This window comes from Temnothorax nylanderi, unplaced genomic scaffold, assembly GCF_030848795.1.
Source record: "Temnothorax nylanderi isolate EJ_2023f unplaced genomic scaffold, tnyl_v1.0 TNYL_tig0118_pilon, whole genome shotgun sequence".
In the NCBI taxonomy this organism is placed as follows: Eukaryota; Metazoa; Arthropoda; class Insecta; order Hymenoptera; family Formicidae; genus Temnothorax; species Temnothorax nylanderi.
Genome location: NW_027249180.1, coordinates 563,363 through 578,960, shown reverse-complemented (window position 1 = coordinate 578,960; position 15,598 = coordinate 563,363). Strand labels below are relative to the sequence as shown.

Sequence of the window (15,598 nt, the reverse complement as noted above, 5' to 3'; positions counted from 1 at the left end):
GTCGTCGCGGGTCTCTCCGCGCCGCGAGACTATGTCGTCGGCTTCCCTCCCTTATACGCGTCGTCGCGGGTCTCTCCGCGCCGCGAGACTATGTCGTCGGCTTCCCTCCCTTATACGCGTCGTCGCGGGTCTCTCCGCGCCGCGAGACTATGTCGTCGGCTTCCCTCCCTTATACGCGTCGTCGCGGGTCTCTCCGCGCCGCGAGACTATGTCGTCGGCTTCCCTCCCTTATACGCGTCGTCGCGGGTCTCTCCGCGCCGCGAGACTATGTCGTCGGCTTCCCTCCCTTATACGCGTCGTCGCGGGTCTCTCCGCGCCGCGAGACTATGTCGTCGGCTTCCCTCCCTTATACGCGTCGTCGCGGGTCTCTCCGCGCCGCGAGACTATGTCGTCGGCTTCCCTCCCTTATACGCGTCGTCGCGGGTCTCTCCGCGCCGCGAGACTATGTCGTCGGCTTCCCTCCCTTATACGCGTCGTCGCGGGTCTCTCCGCGCCGCGAGACTATGTCGTCGGCTTCCCTCCCTTATACGCGTCGTCGCGGGTCTCTCCGCGCCGCGAGACTATGTCGTCGGCTTCCCTCCCTTATACGCGTCGTCGCGGGTCTCTCCGCGCCGCGAGACTATGTCGTCGGCTTCCCTCCCTTATACGCGTCGTCGCGGGTCTCTCCGCGCCGCGAGACTATGTCGTCGGCTTCCCTCCCTTATACGCGTCGTCGCGGGTCTCTCCGCGCCGCGAGACTATGTCGTCGGCTTCCCTCCCTTATACGCGTCGTCGCGGGTCTCTCCGCGCCGCGAGACTATGTCGTCGGCTTCCCTCCCTTATACGCGTCGTCGCGGGTCTCTCCGCGCCGCGAGACTATGTCGTCGGCTTCCCTCCCTTATACGCGTCGTCGCGGGTCTCTCCGCGCCGCGAGACTATGTCGTCGGCTTCCCTCCCTTATACGCGTCGTCGCGGGTCTCTCCGCGCCGCGAGACTATGTCGTCGGCTTCCCTCCCTTATACGCGTCGTCGCGGGTCTCTCCGCGCCGCGAGACTATGTCGTCGGCTTCCCTCCCTTATACGCGTCGTCGCGGGTCTCTCCGCGCCGCGAGACTATGTCGTCGGCTTCCCTCCCTTATACGCGTCGTCGCGGGTCTCTCCGCGCCGCGAGACTATGTCGTCGGCTTCCCTCCCTTATACGCGTCGTCGCGGGTCTCTCCGCGCCGCGAGACTATGTCGTCGGCTTCCCTCCCTTATACGCGTCGTCGCGGGTCTCTCCGCGCCGCGAGACTATGTCGTCGGCTTCCCTCCCTTATACGCGTCGTCGCGGGTCTCTCCGCGCCGCGAGACTATGTCGTCGGCTTCCCTCCCTTATACGCGTCGTCGCGGGTCTCTCCGCGCCGCGAGACTATGTCGTCGGCTTCCCTCCCTTATACGCGTCGTCGCGGGTCTCTCCGCGCCGCGAGACTATGTCGTCGGCTTCCCTCCCTTATACGCGTCGTCGCGGGTCTCTCCGCGCCGCGAGACTATGTCGTCGGCTTCCCTCCCTTATACGCGTCGTCGCGGGTCTCTCCGCGCCGCGAGACTATGTCGTCGGCTTCCCTCCCTTATACGCGTCGTCGCGGGTCTCTCCGCGCCGCGAGACTATGTCGTCGGCTTCCCTCCCTTATACGCGTCGTCGCGGGTCTCTCCGCGCCGCGAGACTATGTCGTCGGCTTCCCTCCCTTATACGCGTCGTCGCGGGTCTCTCCGCGCCGCGAGACTATGTCGTCGGCTTCCCTCCCTTATACGCGTCGTCGCGGGTCTCTCCGCGCCGCGAGACTATGTCGTCGGCTTCCCTCCCTTATACGCGTCGTCGCGGGTCTCTCCGCGCCGCGAGACTATGTCGTCGGCTTCCCTCCCTTATACGCGTCGTCGCGGGTCTCTCCGCGCCGCGAGACTATGTCGTCGGCTTCCCTCCCTTATACGCGTCGTCGCGGGTCTCTCCGCGCCGCGAGACTATGTCGTCGGCTTCCCTCCCTTATACGCGTCGTCGCGGGTCTCTCCGCGCCGCGAGACTATGTCGTCGGCTTCCCTCCCTTATACGCGTCGTCGCGGGTCTCTCCGCGCCGCGAGACTATGTCGTCGGCTTCCCTCCCTTATACGCGTCGTCGCGGGTCTCTCCGCGCCGCGAGACTATGTCGTCGGCTTCCCTCCCTTATACGCGTCGTCGCGGGTCTCTCCGCGCCGCGAGACTATGTCGTCGGCTTCCCTCCCTTATACGCGTCGTCGCGGGTCTCTCCGCGCCGCGAGACTATGTCGTCGGCTTCCCTCCCTTATACGCGTCGTCGCGGGTCTCTCCGCGCCGCGAGACTATGTCGTCGGCTTCCCTCCCTTATACGCGTCGTCGCGGGTCTCTCCGCGCCGCGAGACTATGTCGTCGGCTTCCCTCCCTTATACGCGTCGTCGCGGGTCTCTCCGCGCCGCGAGACTATGTCGTCGGCTTCCCTCCCTTATACGCGTCGTCGCGGGTCTCTCCGCGCCGCGAGACTATGTCGTCGGCTTCCCTCCCTTATACGCGTCGTCGCGGGTCTCTCCGCGCCGCGAGACTATGTCGTCGGCTTCCCTCCCTTATACGCGTCGTCGCGGGTCTCTCCGCGCCGCGAGACTATGTCGTCGGCTTCCCTCCCTTATACGCGTCGTCGCGGGTCTCTCCGCGCCGCGAGACTATGTCGTCGGCTTCCCTCCCTTATACGCGTCGTCGCGGGTCTCTCCGCGCCGCGAGACTATGTCGTCGGCTTCCCTCCCTTATACGCGTCGTCGCGGGTCTCTCCGCGCCGCGAGACTATGTCGTCGGCTTCCCTCCCTTATACGCGTCGTCGCGGGTCTCTCCGCGCCGCGAGACTATGTCGTCGGCTTCCCTCCCTTATACGCGTCGTCGCGGGTCTCTCCGCGCCGCGAGACTATGTCGTCGGCTTCCCTCCCTTATACGCGTCGTCGCGGGTCTCTCCGCGCCGCGAGACTATGTCGTCGGCTTCCCTCCCTTATACGCGTCGTCGCGGGTCTCTCCGCGCCGCGAGACTATGTCGTCGGCTTCCCTCCCTTATACGCGTCGTCGCGGGTCTCTCCGCGCCGCGAGACTATGTCGTCGGCTTCCCTCCCTTATACGCGTCGTCGCGGGTCTCTCCGCGCCGCGAGACTATGTCGTCGGCTTCCCTCCCTTATACGCGTCGTCGCGGGTCTCTCCGCGCCGCGAGACTATGTCGTCGGCTTCCCTCCCTTATACGCGTCGTCGCGGGTCTCTCCGCGCCGCGAGACTATGTCGTCGGCTTCCCTCCCTTATACGCGTCGTCGCGGGTCTCTCCGCGCCGCGAGACTATGTCGTCGGCTTCCCTCCCTTATACGCGTCGTCGCGGGTCTCTCCGCGCCGCGAGACTATGTCGTCGGCTTCCCTCCCTTATACGCGTCGTCGCGGGTCTCTCCGCGCCGCGAGACTATGTCGTCGGCTTCCCTCCCTTATACGCGTCGTCGCGGGTCTCTCCGCGCCGCGAGACTATGTCGTCGGCTTCCCTCCCTTATACGCGTCGTCGCGGGTCTCTCCGCGCCGCGAGACTATGTCGTCGGCTTCCCTCCCTTATACGCGTCGTCGCGGGTCTCTCCGCGCCGCGAGACTATGTCGTCGGCTTCCCTCCCTTATACGCGTCGTCGCGGGTCTCTCCGCGCCGCGAGACTATGTCGTCGGCTTCCCTCCCTTATACGCGTCGTCGCGGGTCTCTCCGCGCCGCGAGACTATGTCGTCGGCTTCCCTCCCTTATACGCGTCGTCGCGGGTCTCTCCGCGCCGCGAGACTATGTCGTCGGCTTCCCTCCCTTATACGCGTCGTCGCGGGTCTCTCCGCGCCGCGAGACTATGTCGTCGGCTTCCCTCCCTTATACGCGTCGTCGCGGGTCTCTCCGCGCCGCGAGACTATGTCGTCGGCTTCCCTCCCTTATACGCGTCGTCGCGGGTCTCTCCGCGCCGCGAGACTATGTCGTCGGCTTCCCTCCCTTATACGCGTCGTCGCGGGTCTCTCCGCGCCGCGAGACTATGTCGTCGGCTTCCCTCCCTTATACGCGTCGTCGCGGGTCTCTCCGCGCCGCGAGACTATGTCGTCGGCTTCCCTCCCTTATACGCGTCGTCGCGGGTCTCTCCGCGCCGCGAGACTATGTCGTCGGCTTCCCTCCCTTATACGCGTCGTCGCGGGTCTCTCCGCGCCGCGAGACTATGTCGTCGGCTTCCCTCCCTTATACGCGTCGTCGCGGGTCTCTCCGCGCCGCGAGACTATGTCGTCGGCTTCCCTCCCTTATACGCGTCGTCGCGGGTCTCTCCGCGCCGCGAGACTATATCGTCGGCTTCCCTCCCTTATACGCGTCGTCGCGGGTCTCTCCGCGCCGCGAGACTATATCGTCGGCTTCCCTCCCTTATACGCGTCGTCGCGGGTCTCTCCGCGCCGCGAGACTATATCGTCGGCTTCCCTCCCTTATACGCGTCGTCGCGGGTCTCTCCGCGCCGCGAGACTATAGTCGTCGGCTTCCCTCCCTTATACGCGTCGTCGCGGGTCTCTCCGCGCCGCGAGACTATATCGTCGGCTTCCCTCCCTTATACGCGTCGTCGCGGGTCTCTCCGCGCCGCGAGACTATATCGTCGGCTTCCCTCCCTTATACGCGTCGTCGCGGGTCTCTCCGCGCCGCGAGACTATATCGTCGGCTTCCCTCCCTTATACGCGTCGTCGCGGGTCTCTCCGCGCCGCGAGACTATATCGTCGGCTTCCCTCCCTTATACGCGTCGTCGCGGGTCTCTCCGCGCCGCGAGACTATATCGTCGGCTTCCCTCCCTTATACGCGTCGTCGCGGGTCTCTCCGCGCCGCGAGACTATATCGTCGGCTTCCCTCCCTTATACGCGTCGTCGCGGGTCTCTCCGCGCCGCGAGACTATATCGTCGGCTTCCCTCCCTTATACGCGTCGTCGCGGGTCTCTCCGCGCCGCGAGACTATATCGTCGGCTTCCCTCCCTTATACGCGTCGTCGCGGGTCTCTCCGCGCCGCGAGACTATATCGTCGGCTTCCCTCCCTTATACGCGTCGTCGCGGGTCTCTCCGCGCCGCGAGACTATATCGTCGGCTTCCCTCCCTTATACGCGTCGTCGCGGGTCTCTCCGCGCCGCGAGACTATATCGTCGGCTTCCCTCCCTTATACGCGTCGTCGCGGGTCTCTCCGCGCCGCGAGACTATATCGTCGGCTTCCCTCCCTTATACGCGTCGTCGCGGGTCTCTCCGCGCCGCGAGACTATATCGTCGGCTTCCCTCCCTTATACGCGTCGTCGCGGGTCTCTCCGCGCCGCGAGACTATATCGTCGGCTTCCCTCCCTTATACGCGTCGTCGCGGGTCTCTCCGCGCCGCGAGACTATATCGTCGGCTTCCCTCCCTTATACGCGTCGTCGCGGGTCTCTCCGCGCCGCGAGACTATATCGTCGGCTTCCCTCCCTTATACGCGTCGTCGCGGGTCTCTCCGCGCCGCGAGACTATATCGTCGGCTTCCCTCCCTTATACGCGTCGTCGCGGGTCTCTCCGCGCCGCGAGACTATATCGTCGGCTTCCCTCCCTTATACGCGTCGTCGCGGGTCTCTCCGCGCCGCGAGACTATATCGTCGGCTTCCCTCCCTTATACGCGTCGTCGCGGGTCTCTCCGCGCCGCGAGACTATATCGTCGGCTTCCCTCCCTTATACGCGTCGTCGCGGGTCTCTCCGCGCCGCGAGACTATATCGTCGGCTTCCCTCCCTTATACGCGTCGTCGCGGGTCTCTCCGCGCCGCGAGACTATATCGTCGGCTTCCCTCCCTTATACGCGTCGTCGCGGGTCTCTCCGCGCCGCGAGACTATATCGTCGGCTTCCCTCCCTTATACGCGTCGTCGCGGGTCTCTCCGCGCCGCGAGACTATATCGTCGGCTTCCCTCCCTTATACGCGTCGTCGCGGGTCTCTCCGCGCCGCGAGACTATATCGTCGGCTTCCCTCCCTTATACGCGTCGTCGCGGGTCTCTCCGCGCCGCGAGACTATATCGTCGGCTTCCCTCCCTTATACGCGTCGTCGCGGGTCTCTCCGCGCCGCGAGACTATATCGTCGGCTTCCCTCCCTTATACGCGTCGTCGCGGGTCTCTCCGCGCCGCGAGACTATATCGTCGGCTTCCCTCCCTTATACGCGTCGTCGCGGGTCTCTCCGCGCCGCGAGACATCACGCTCATAAAGTTAGGCGTATAAAAAATCTTGTCTGCAAAAGACATCATCAAGGGAATAATTTGTAATTTTTTTCAGCAATTACATTTCCATTAAGCGAGAAAAGTCAAGAAACATTTCGACTATATTGCAACAACGTCGTAAAATTAATGCAATATAGCTGAAATGGCTTCTTGATTTATCTTGCTTAATGGCAATGAAATCACACTGCATTGCCACGAGTCTCAATGTGGCTCGAGACTCCTAGCTGACCCGGAGATGGAAGTGGATTTTGTGGCCTGAAGCGCTTAAAAGAAAGTGGTGAGTGTAATTCATTTTCACGTACTATGTCACTTATGTCATAAAATTTTCTATCTCTTCTGTCTTTACTTAATCGAATCGTTCATTTGAATGTTTCAGAAAATAACGACGCAGAAGGTGACATCGGAGCAGCGAGGGAATCCTGCGTAGCTGACATTCCGAGCAGCCTGAGAGGAGGAGGAGGCCTAGGATAGGCATCGGGCATCGGCGTACCAACACTTCTGGTAAATGTTACTTTTTATTTTTTCTAAAGATATTATAGAATCTCTCTTTTCGTTTGTGCTTATTCAGTTGCTACATTAAACCGTGTTTCGGAATTTAAATTAATAAAAAGAAATATTTTAAAAAATTTGATTCAAGTTGATTATAACGTAGAGACCTTTTTCGAAGAAGTAATTTAAAATATAATATTAATCTGAATAACGAATAAGATGTTCGATGCGCGTGACACGTATTTAATCGATTCGATTATTTTTATGTTACAGAAAATATCCGCGCGGGAAGGAGCATCATCTTCGCATCGAGGGAACACGAGTGACATCCCGAGCAGCCTGAGAGGAGGTGGAGGCCTGGAAGAGGCATCAGGCGCCGGCGGAACAACATGCGGTAAATATAATTGGTTTATACATATTGTGTCTTTCGCGGAAAGTTTAACCAATCGGTTTTTCAATCGAATAGTAAAGATAGTCAGAGAGTAGAAATTAAAAAAGAGTTTAATTTTTTAAATTTTATTTTGAATTCTTGTGTTCAGTAAATAGAGTATACTTTCAAGAAATTAAACGTGTTTTTTTATTAAATTTATTTAATTAAAAGAAATATAGAATTCCGTGTTTTACCTTCGGTAATTATTTTTCGAAATAAAGACTGTCTCTTTTCTTCCCTGCTCTAATCTGGATTATATGTTTGATTGTTACAGAATCATCGTAGCGACGTTGCAGATACAGCTCCGCTGCTGCGCATCGGTGTCGGTGAGTTTTAGCGTAGGGAAGTGTGGAGAAATAAGCGTAGGTAGGGACTTAGTTAAAACGTAGGTAGGGAATAATTTTTAATTATTTTCAGTAATTACATTCCCATTAAGCGAGAAAGGTCAAGAAACATTTCGACTATATTGCAACAACGTCGTAAAATTAATGCAATATAGCCGAAATGGCTTCTTGATTTTTCTTGCTTAATGGATGAAGTCACACTGCATTGCCACAAGTCTCAATGTGGCTCGAGACTCCTATCTGACCCGGAGGTGGAGGTGGATTTTGCGGCCGGAACAGCAGGAAAGAAAGTGGTGAGTGTAATTGATTTTTACGTACTATGTTACTTATGTCCAAAAATGTTCTATCTCTTCTGTCTTTACTTAATCGAATCGTTCATTTGAATATTTCAGAAAATAACGACGTAGAAGGTGACATCGGAGCAGCGAGGGAATCCTGCGAAGCTGACATCCCGAGCAGCCTGAGAGGAGGAGGAGGCCTGGGAGAGGCATCGGGCGCCAGCGGAACAACTTTGCGGTAAATATTATTTTTTATTTCGTGTAAAATTTTTCCTGTTTATTCTCGAGTTGTTTTATTTCCCCGTGATTTAGAAATAATAATTAGAAGAAAAGAAGTAATTTAATATTGTAGAAATTTATCCTTGTAAAGATCCTTTTCGTAAAATGTTTCCTTATTTAAATTAATATCTAATTGAATAATAAAAAGTTTGATCCACATAGGAATTATGTTTCAAAACATTAGGTTTTTTGAACACCATTTTAATATGAATTTTATGTTTGTATATTACAGATACAACGTAGCTACGTGGCAGATGTAATTCCGCTGTTGCGCATCGGGGTCGGTGAGTAATGAATTAACATATTTTTTGAGGTAACGGGGATGTGTGGCAACCTATGAAATATATACCACGAAAAATGTATTCCACATAAATGTATACCTTAAATGTATACCACATATCTAGATAAACGTATGCAATTTGATGATAACATAAGTTTATAGCATTCCATACATCTGTTGCCTTAAAATGAATCAGTTAAAACAGATTAGGATAAGTTTAATCTTGGATGTCTTTTTATTATTATATTTATTGATTAATTTAGGATGTATACGAGAATGTACTCTTATGCATACACTGTGTATAAAGACAGAATTTTTCGGAAAATTGAGAATACCATGAGGACCAAATATTATTTATTAATAATTATATTAATTAATAATGTTATTTGGTTAATATTTAGAATCAAATAATATAATTTTTAATTATATATATATGTACATAACATAATTTTTTTAACAAATATAAAAAATAAAGAAAGTAAAGTAGAATACAAATAAAGATTTAAAAATTAAAATCTTTTTAATTTAATGCTCTTATTTAAGTTTACTCATGATATTCATATCTCGGGATCAACAAATAGAAAGAATAAAATATTTATATTGTTTCATACATGCAATAAGAAAAATGAAAAAATATAATAAAATAAAAAATAATTAAAGTAAACAATATTGTAATCATAATATTGAAAAATATTTATTACAAATATTGTATTATAAAAGTGTAATATTGTATTATTCCTTTTCTCATCTACCTCTTTCCTATTATATCCTATTAAATATTTATCCAAGATTAAACTTTATATAAGTTAGTGCAAAGGAGCGATACATATATGTATACATATCACGTAACATTTTATATAAGTTATTGATCTCGCTTTTTTATATAAAAGACATGCTTCCAGTTATTAATTATTATTACCTTTTTTTATGCATTGATTTTAGCCTAATCTGTTATAGCTTATTCATATGTAGTGATTGATAACTGGATTTTATACCAGTTAAAGTAGTAAAGTGACGTGAGATCCGATATCTTTTTTATTATAAAATAAAAGATTTTTAAAATAATTATCTTATGTATAAAATCTATCAGTTTCATCTCGCTTAAAAATTATTTTGAAACAATATATTGTATAAAAAGTAATTTCAATAATTTGCAAAGTACAATATCCAATTATATCAATTGTGCGGGAAGTTACTTTTTTTCGGATCTCACGTCATTTATTCTGTATAATATCTTACTTGATATATTTTCAAGATGCGTGTCGCATGAACATGCACAATCACGCATCTTTGTATTTTCGGGGTCGGTTTTTATCGAGAAGTTTTCCGATTATTAATTTTTTAATTTTGTCCGCATTATAAATTTCAATTTTTTGCGATATAATTGAGATATTCATATAACGCAAAGTAAAATTTTTTTATGTACTTGATTACAATTCCAAATTTAAAAAACGGTTATTCAATATTCTTAAGTAAATAACAGAATTAGTGATAGAAATATTTTTCAATGTTTAATTGAATTGTACAGTTAATTAGTTTTTATGAATTAATAATATATATATATTTTTTAAAATTAACTTCTCGTTGTTTTTTATACAATCGATGCTCGCGTGTAATTCGAATCGAACGTAATATTATCTTTCGGCGATGATAATAATCCGACAAGGAAGGAAACAAGGAATTTTTCTCTTTCCTTTTGATCTGGTCGAAATGTGACCAGATTGCATATGGCCAGGAGCGACAAAGGTAAGTCCAGTCTCTCCCGAAGAAAGAAGATTGGATACATTAAACGTAAGTGGTCAACATTGACCACATTGCAATGGTGAAATAAGGTAACATATAAAATGATTATATATATATATATATATATATATATATATATATATATATTTGCCCCAAAGGACTATCTTCTCTATATTTTCTCGCATAAGTGCGAGATTGGAAAAACCGCAATTAAATCCCAATCGCGCGAGTGTTAGAACCCCCAATTCCACTTTTCTCACATCTCAAAAGTGATCGTGTCACTTGGAGATATCCCCCCCCCCCCTCCCGTTCAGGTATCCTACTAGAACAACCAACAAATCAGGCCCCTTATAAATCGTGTCGCGGTCTTCATTAAAGTTTTGTATATTAGATTATAACACGGGTAGGGGGTAGGAAAATGGATAGGTAGGACTATAGATCGGAATACAGGTAGGTAGGGATTCGGGTAGGCAGGGACAAGGGGATTAAATTCGATAGAAAAAATTGTAAACAAAATAAAAGTAATATTCTTAATATAATAATAAATATAATTATATTTATTATTATATTTTTAATATTAACAACTCAAATGTATATTAAATAATACTAATTTTTATATTAAAAATTATTTAATATATTAAAAATTAATATTTAATAATAAATATCAATTTTTATTTTAAATAATACCAATTTTTTATAGATAATTATTGCATTATATTGCATTTTACTGTAAATATTATGTAATTATTATGTATATATATTATATATGTGTATCATGTATAAATTGTGTACATTATGTAATTAAATTATGTATGTACATTGTAATAACTCTTTTATAATGTTGTACATTATATTATTATATTGTGTAAAGTAAATTGTAAGAGAAATAAAGTAAATGATAGAAATGTGACAAAAACGTATATTGTAAATAAAAGAGGACCGCCGATCGGAATCGGCGGGGGCGGTGGAGGGCCTCTATAAGTTGATCTGTTTCTAGCGGATGTTAGTTAAAGTCTAAGATAAAAACTAATATTTAATTTATAACTAAGAAAATGCAAAGTCCAAAATGCATTTAACCTTAATGACATTCGGTACAAGCAGGACGGCCTTTAAAAATATTGTTTATATACATATACCTTTTCCTTGATACGAGTATATATCAGATTAAATTGTGCATTACCAGATGAAATCACGCAATTTGCAGGGTGCGCACGGACGCGCACCAAATGATGTTTTATCGGCAGTATCGGAAAATGAACATGGCTACGTAGTACCAATTTTGAAAATGGATGTACTGGCGCTAGTGTACAAAGGCTTTCGACGGTCCCAATGGGGACCGGGTCCCATGAAAAAGACCGGGATGCGGATTGCGGAATGGCTTCTCTCAGGCCGTCAGGCTTTTCTCTGCTGCTGCTGCTAACGTCCGTCTACTGCTACGGAATGGTTGACCGTAGACACATCAGTTAACCTGTCTTCTTGAGGATTTGCTCATAAGTAACATTGACATCACTGAAGTCATAAAGAATAAAAAAGACTGATTTACGTTTAAGTGTATTTTCAACTTTATTAGGAAACTAGGCAAAATAATTTAGTGCAAAGATTGGATTAATTTAAGATTAACCTTCTCTATTAAATCAGCAAAGTGACACAATAGAATTAAACCGATTCACGTATCTCATCGTAAAGGAATTGCTACAGAAAGTTAAAATCTTGCATGTACAATCCAATCTCCGGATAAGAAAATTTCTGAAACGGCTTCTAGCCGCAATAATAATCTTTATTTTTTTTACACGTATATATACACGCCATACACATGAACCCGCATGCATTTGGTACAAGAAGCACATACAACATATGTACACATCACAGAGAGAATTCCATGCAACTGTCCCTCAGACGGACTACTCCTGGTGTGGCCGGTTATTATTTCTGTAGGGATCCTCTATGACGATGGAGTGACAGATCAAATCGTAGCCGGTTCGGTTGAACCGAAAGAAGAACAGGGAGAAACAAATCGGGAATACGAACGCCAGCACGAAATTCTTCACCAGTGACCGGCCCAATGCTAACGGCAGGCCCAGATCGGTTCCGGGGCTCACCAAGACCAAATCTGGCTCATTCGGACGTTCAACGGGAGTTATGCTTCGGCACTGAACCACCCGCAAACCCATCATGTACTTGCCAGGAGTAGCACCGCCAATAAGACCGTACACTCCATGTTGAAGCCAGAAGGCCTGAAACGTTTTATAGAAAAAAAATTAACTCAGTCTTTTTGTGTTGATTTATTTTTATAAAAGACTGTTTAATCTCTTTATGAAATATCAATGGATTCGAGTTTCCTTACCTCAAAGATACAAACTATCACGCGATGAATTACTTCCAGAATCAGAATTCCATAAGTCATCTCCAGAGCCATTTTATAATCAATACGTAAATTTGTTTGCAACAAATCTAAATCCTCGATGTCTCTGAAGCATTAAAAAAGACGTTGAAAATATTAGAAATTTAAAAAATTGAATAGAAATAAATTATGATTGTGAGAATTGCATTGACAAGTTATATCTATTCGTAACAAGTGAAATTTGATAAATATCTTTTAATTATTATACACAGTGCCGTGTCTTTCTACCTACATAAAGTCGAAGACGTCGATTGCAATGAAGGTGATGGAAAACTTCAAGAGAAATAGCATTGTTGAATCTATAAATTCCGCTGCGAACCTCTTCCAAATCGGAGGAATTCGATACTCGTAACCTGAATCGATAAATTTAAGAAAGACATAAATCAACGATATTTAATATGTAACAATCTAATACTTATATTTAAGACTAATAACCATCAGTTCCTGGAGGTTGGAAGGGTCCCGCGGATTGTTCCTGAGGCCTTTGCCTCGCTGTCTCATTCTGTCTGTCTACATTTATCACTCCTTGTGTATTAGACGATGCTGTAAAAGATATTTACCAATTTTTACTTGTTATAAATAGATATAACTTGATTTGGTTGGAAGGGTATTAAAGGGTATGAAATCATATGTCTTCTTTAAACTTTAATTCATTTTTAACGCTGAAGCTATATCTCGACAGTTTCTCAAATTGGTCTAAAATTGTTCTTTATTATGTAGTAACAACTATAATCACTAAATTTGTCTAAAAACAATTAAGAGTACAATATCTTAATAATATTTATTAGAAATACGTATTACATATATAAGAAAAAGGAAGAAAATAGAGAATTTTTCAAATTTTTTCTAGTATATAGGTATATCTGAATATTTTAAATTTTATCGATACAATTTATTTCTCATTCCAATCTTTGAAATATTTTGAGCCCAATATTTTTCTATGTTTATACTATATTACATTATATCATCTATATTTTTGTATAAACAAAAATATAACATAGAAAAACTCGAAATACAGATAGTCATTTCTTGGTTTCTTGCCCTTCGAAATGTCACGCATGATGACTTCAAAATACTTGCGTTTCATCGTACCAAGTGTCGGATTCGGATTAATGATGGGTTGCCCTGACATCACGTAATGCGGGAACCACGCTGCGAAACTTTGCCAAGCGTATGCCTCCTGGTACCATTCTTCCAACTTTTTGAAATACCGCGATCTCTCCTCCGCCGGATCCATTTTACTTTCGGAATCCGGAATACGTTCGGTTTCCATTTCGGAATCCGGAATACTTTCCCGCCCCGGCGTGTCGTCGTTTTTGTCGTCTGCCATTTTGGCTTCTCCGCTTCGCTTGCGTAAGAAAATAAATCGGCTCGTCAGTCTCGTCACTCAATAAAGTCGTGGAAGCTATCGATATGACGTTTATATCGCTCTAAAATTTCCCCCCTTCGTTTGGCACGATAACAAAACAATGACAATTGACACGTACGTAGCACAGTTGTCACTTCGTCGATTAATTTTTATGCTAGGAAGCAATTGACAGGCACAAATGCAAGATGCGTCGGAAGAAGATAAACAAACGCACTGATAACGTTATTTTTAATTGTAAATAATTGCAAATTACTTTCGATACCTCTGTGGCAATCAATCACTACGCTCGTACGTGAACGCGCTAGCTAACGCTGCTGTCTATCACTGACGTGTACGACATCAAATGGATACAATGTAAAGCTTTTTACTGTTGCGATCATGGTTGCGATAGACCAGTGAATTTCCGTCACGACAGCGTTTCCCCCAGACTTCAATCGTGGGGAAAACTCCTAGGCTGACGTCTGAGGCGCATTTCTTATCCGAGAACATTATCAATAAAAGTTTGACAAAAATTCAGAGTATTTTCTATTTGTATAAAATCTTGAGAAATAGTTTTTTGCTATATATAATATTTCTGTTAACATTGAAATGATCTGTGATTTTCCCCTGCCCGTTACGTGAAAATTCTAGATTATTATACGTATATTATCATCTGCTGATAAAAATATACTAGCAATAAATCGATCAGAACCTGTTTCTAAAAGTAAACAAAAAGTACTGCAAGAAAAAGGTTTAAACCTAAAGCATTCTTTGAGAAAAATGTTGTGTGGTATTTTTTACTTTTATTCTATTTCTTGAAAGTGATTTTTAAAGGTATAATTGTAACGTAAATGACAAACGAAATCATTCAAGACCGACCTCTGGTAGTTAAGACTGGTATCAGAAGTAAAGGATAACTGAGACTTGTCCAAAATAGTGATTCGGAATTTTATCCCAATTATTGTTTCATCAAGGAATCACTAACATTTGGCAGCCAGAATATAAATTCTGAGTTGTGCTCCGATTTTTTTTAAATAATTGTGCTCAATACAACGTTTTATATATTCTTAACTTATAATGTAAATTAAAAAAAAAATATTATTTAATTAAAACAGAATTAAAAATTTATTTATTCTGATAATTTAATGAGTTTTAAATGTAAAGAATAATTTAATGAAAAGGAACAACAAACATATATTTTAAATTATCAATTTAGATTTCACACACATACAGAGGAAAGAATCCAAGATAATCTTTTTACTTGCTTTTCATAATTATTCTTTCACTCGAATTTTCGCTCCAAACGTGTTCACTTATTTCAATTCAAATGGCTTAAGTGTTTTTTCAAAAAGTAAATATAATTAGAACAAAAATCATATGTTCCGCTAGTGACTTTCTGTTTATCCGGCATTCCGAACGTCTGAAATCATCTGTCCAAGGTAAAGGTAAAAATAGAGATAAAAATCCAGTCAAGAGCGAGGATGACAACACGACCGTGACTTCCTATCCGGAGTCCGGACTCGTTCAACTTCTCACAATCCCTTTTCTCCGCTCCCATATCCGAATTTCTTTCATTCGAAACTCCAGGGACAAATCCAAGTTACCCTGCTTGGCGGCGTTCTTGGCAAGTGCAGTTTAAAGGAGATATAGGGACTTTCCTCTGAACCGGAGCTCGCACGCTCGCCGTAGACACTGGTTTTCTGGTCGTGGCGACGTGCTCGCAGCTCCGGTTCAGTAATCACGGTAGGTCGCGA

The 15,598-nt window shown here is 46.2% G+C and overlaps 1 protein-coding gene and 1 long non-coding RNA gene across 5 annotated transcripts; both read right to left on the bottom strand.

Annotated features, from left to right (window-relative positions):
• Positions 1–11,851: 11,851 nt before the first annotated feature.
• Positions 11,852–14,283, bottom strand: LOC139776382 (protein FAM8A1). Of its 4 annotated transcripts, none has more exons than XM_071712966.1 (6): positions 14,128–14,283; positions 13,577–13,844; positions 12,932–13,039; positions 12,729–12,849; positions 12,440–12,563; positions 11,852–12,329 (listed from the first exon to the last, which is right to left on the bottom strand). In XM_071712966.1, the coding sequence occupies exons 2-6, from the start codon at positions 13,824–13,826 to the stop codon at positions 11,997–11,999; spliced, it is 936 nt and encodes a 311-aa protein (XP_071569067.1). In that variant the 5' UTR covers positions 13,827–13,844; positions 14,128–14,283; the 3' UTR covers positions 11,852–11,996. The 4 variants fall into 4 exon arrangements, with proteins under 4 accessions (XP_071569067.1, XP_071569068.1, XP_071569066.1 ...); XM_071712967.1 differs by having other exon boundaries at positions 14,119–14,260; XM_071712965.1 differs by having other exon boundaries at positions 13,577–14,260.
• An 898-nt stretch (positions 14,284–15,181) lies between these two features.
• LOC139776400 (uncharacterized) lies at positions 15,182–15,524 on the bottom strand. The gene is made up of 2 exons (XR_011719064.1): positions 15,449–15,524; positions 15,182–15,274 (listed from the first exon to the last, which is right to left on the bottom strand). It is a non-coding gene; the product is annotated as an uncharacterized lncRNA (long non-coding RNA).
• Between the last annotated feature and the right edge of the window lie 74 nt (positions 15,525–15,598).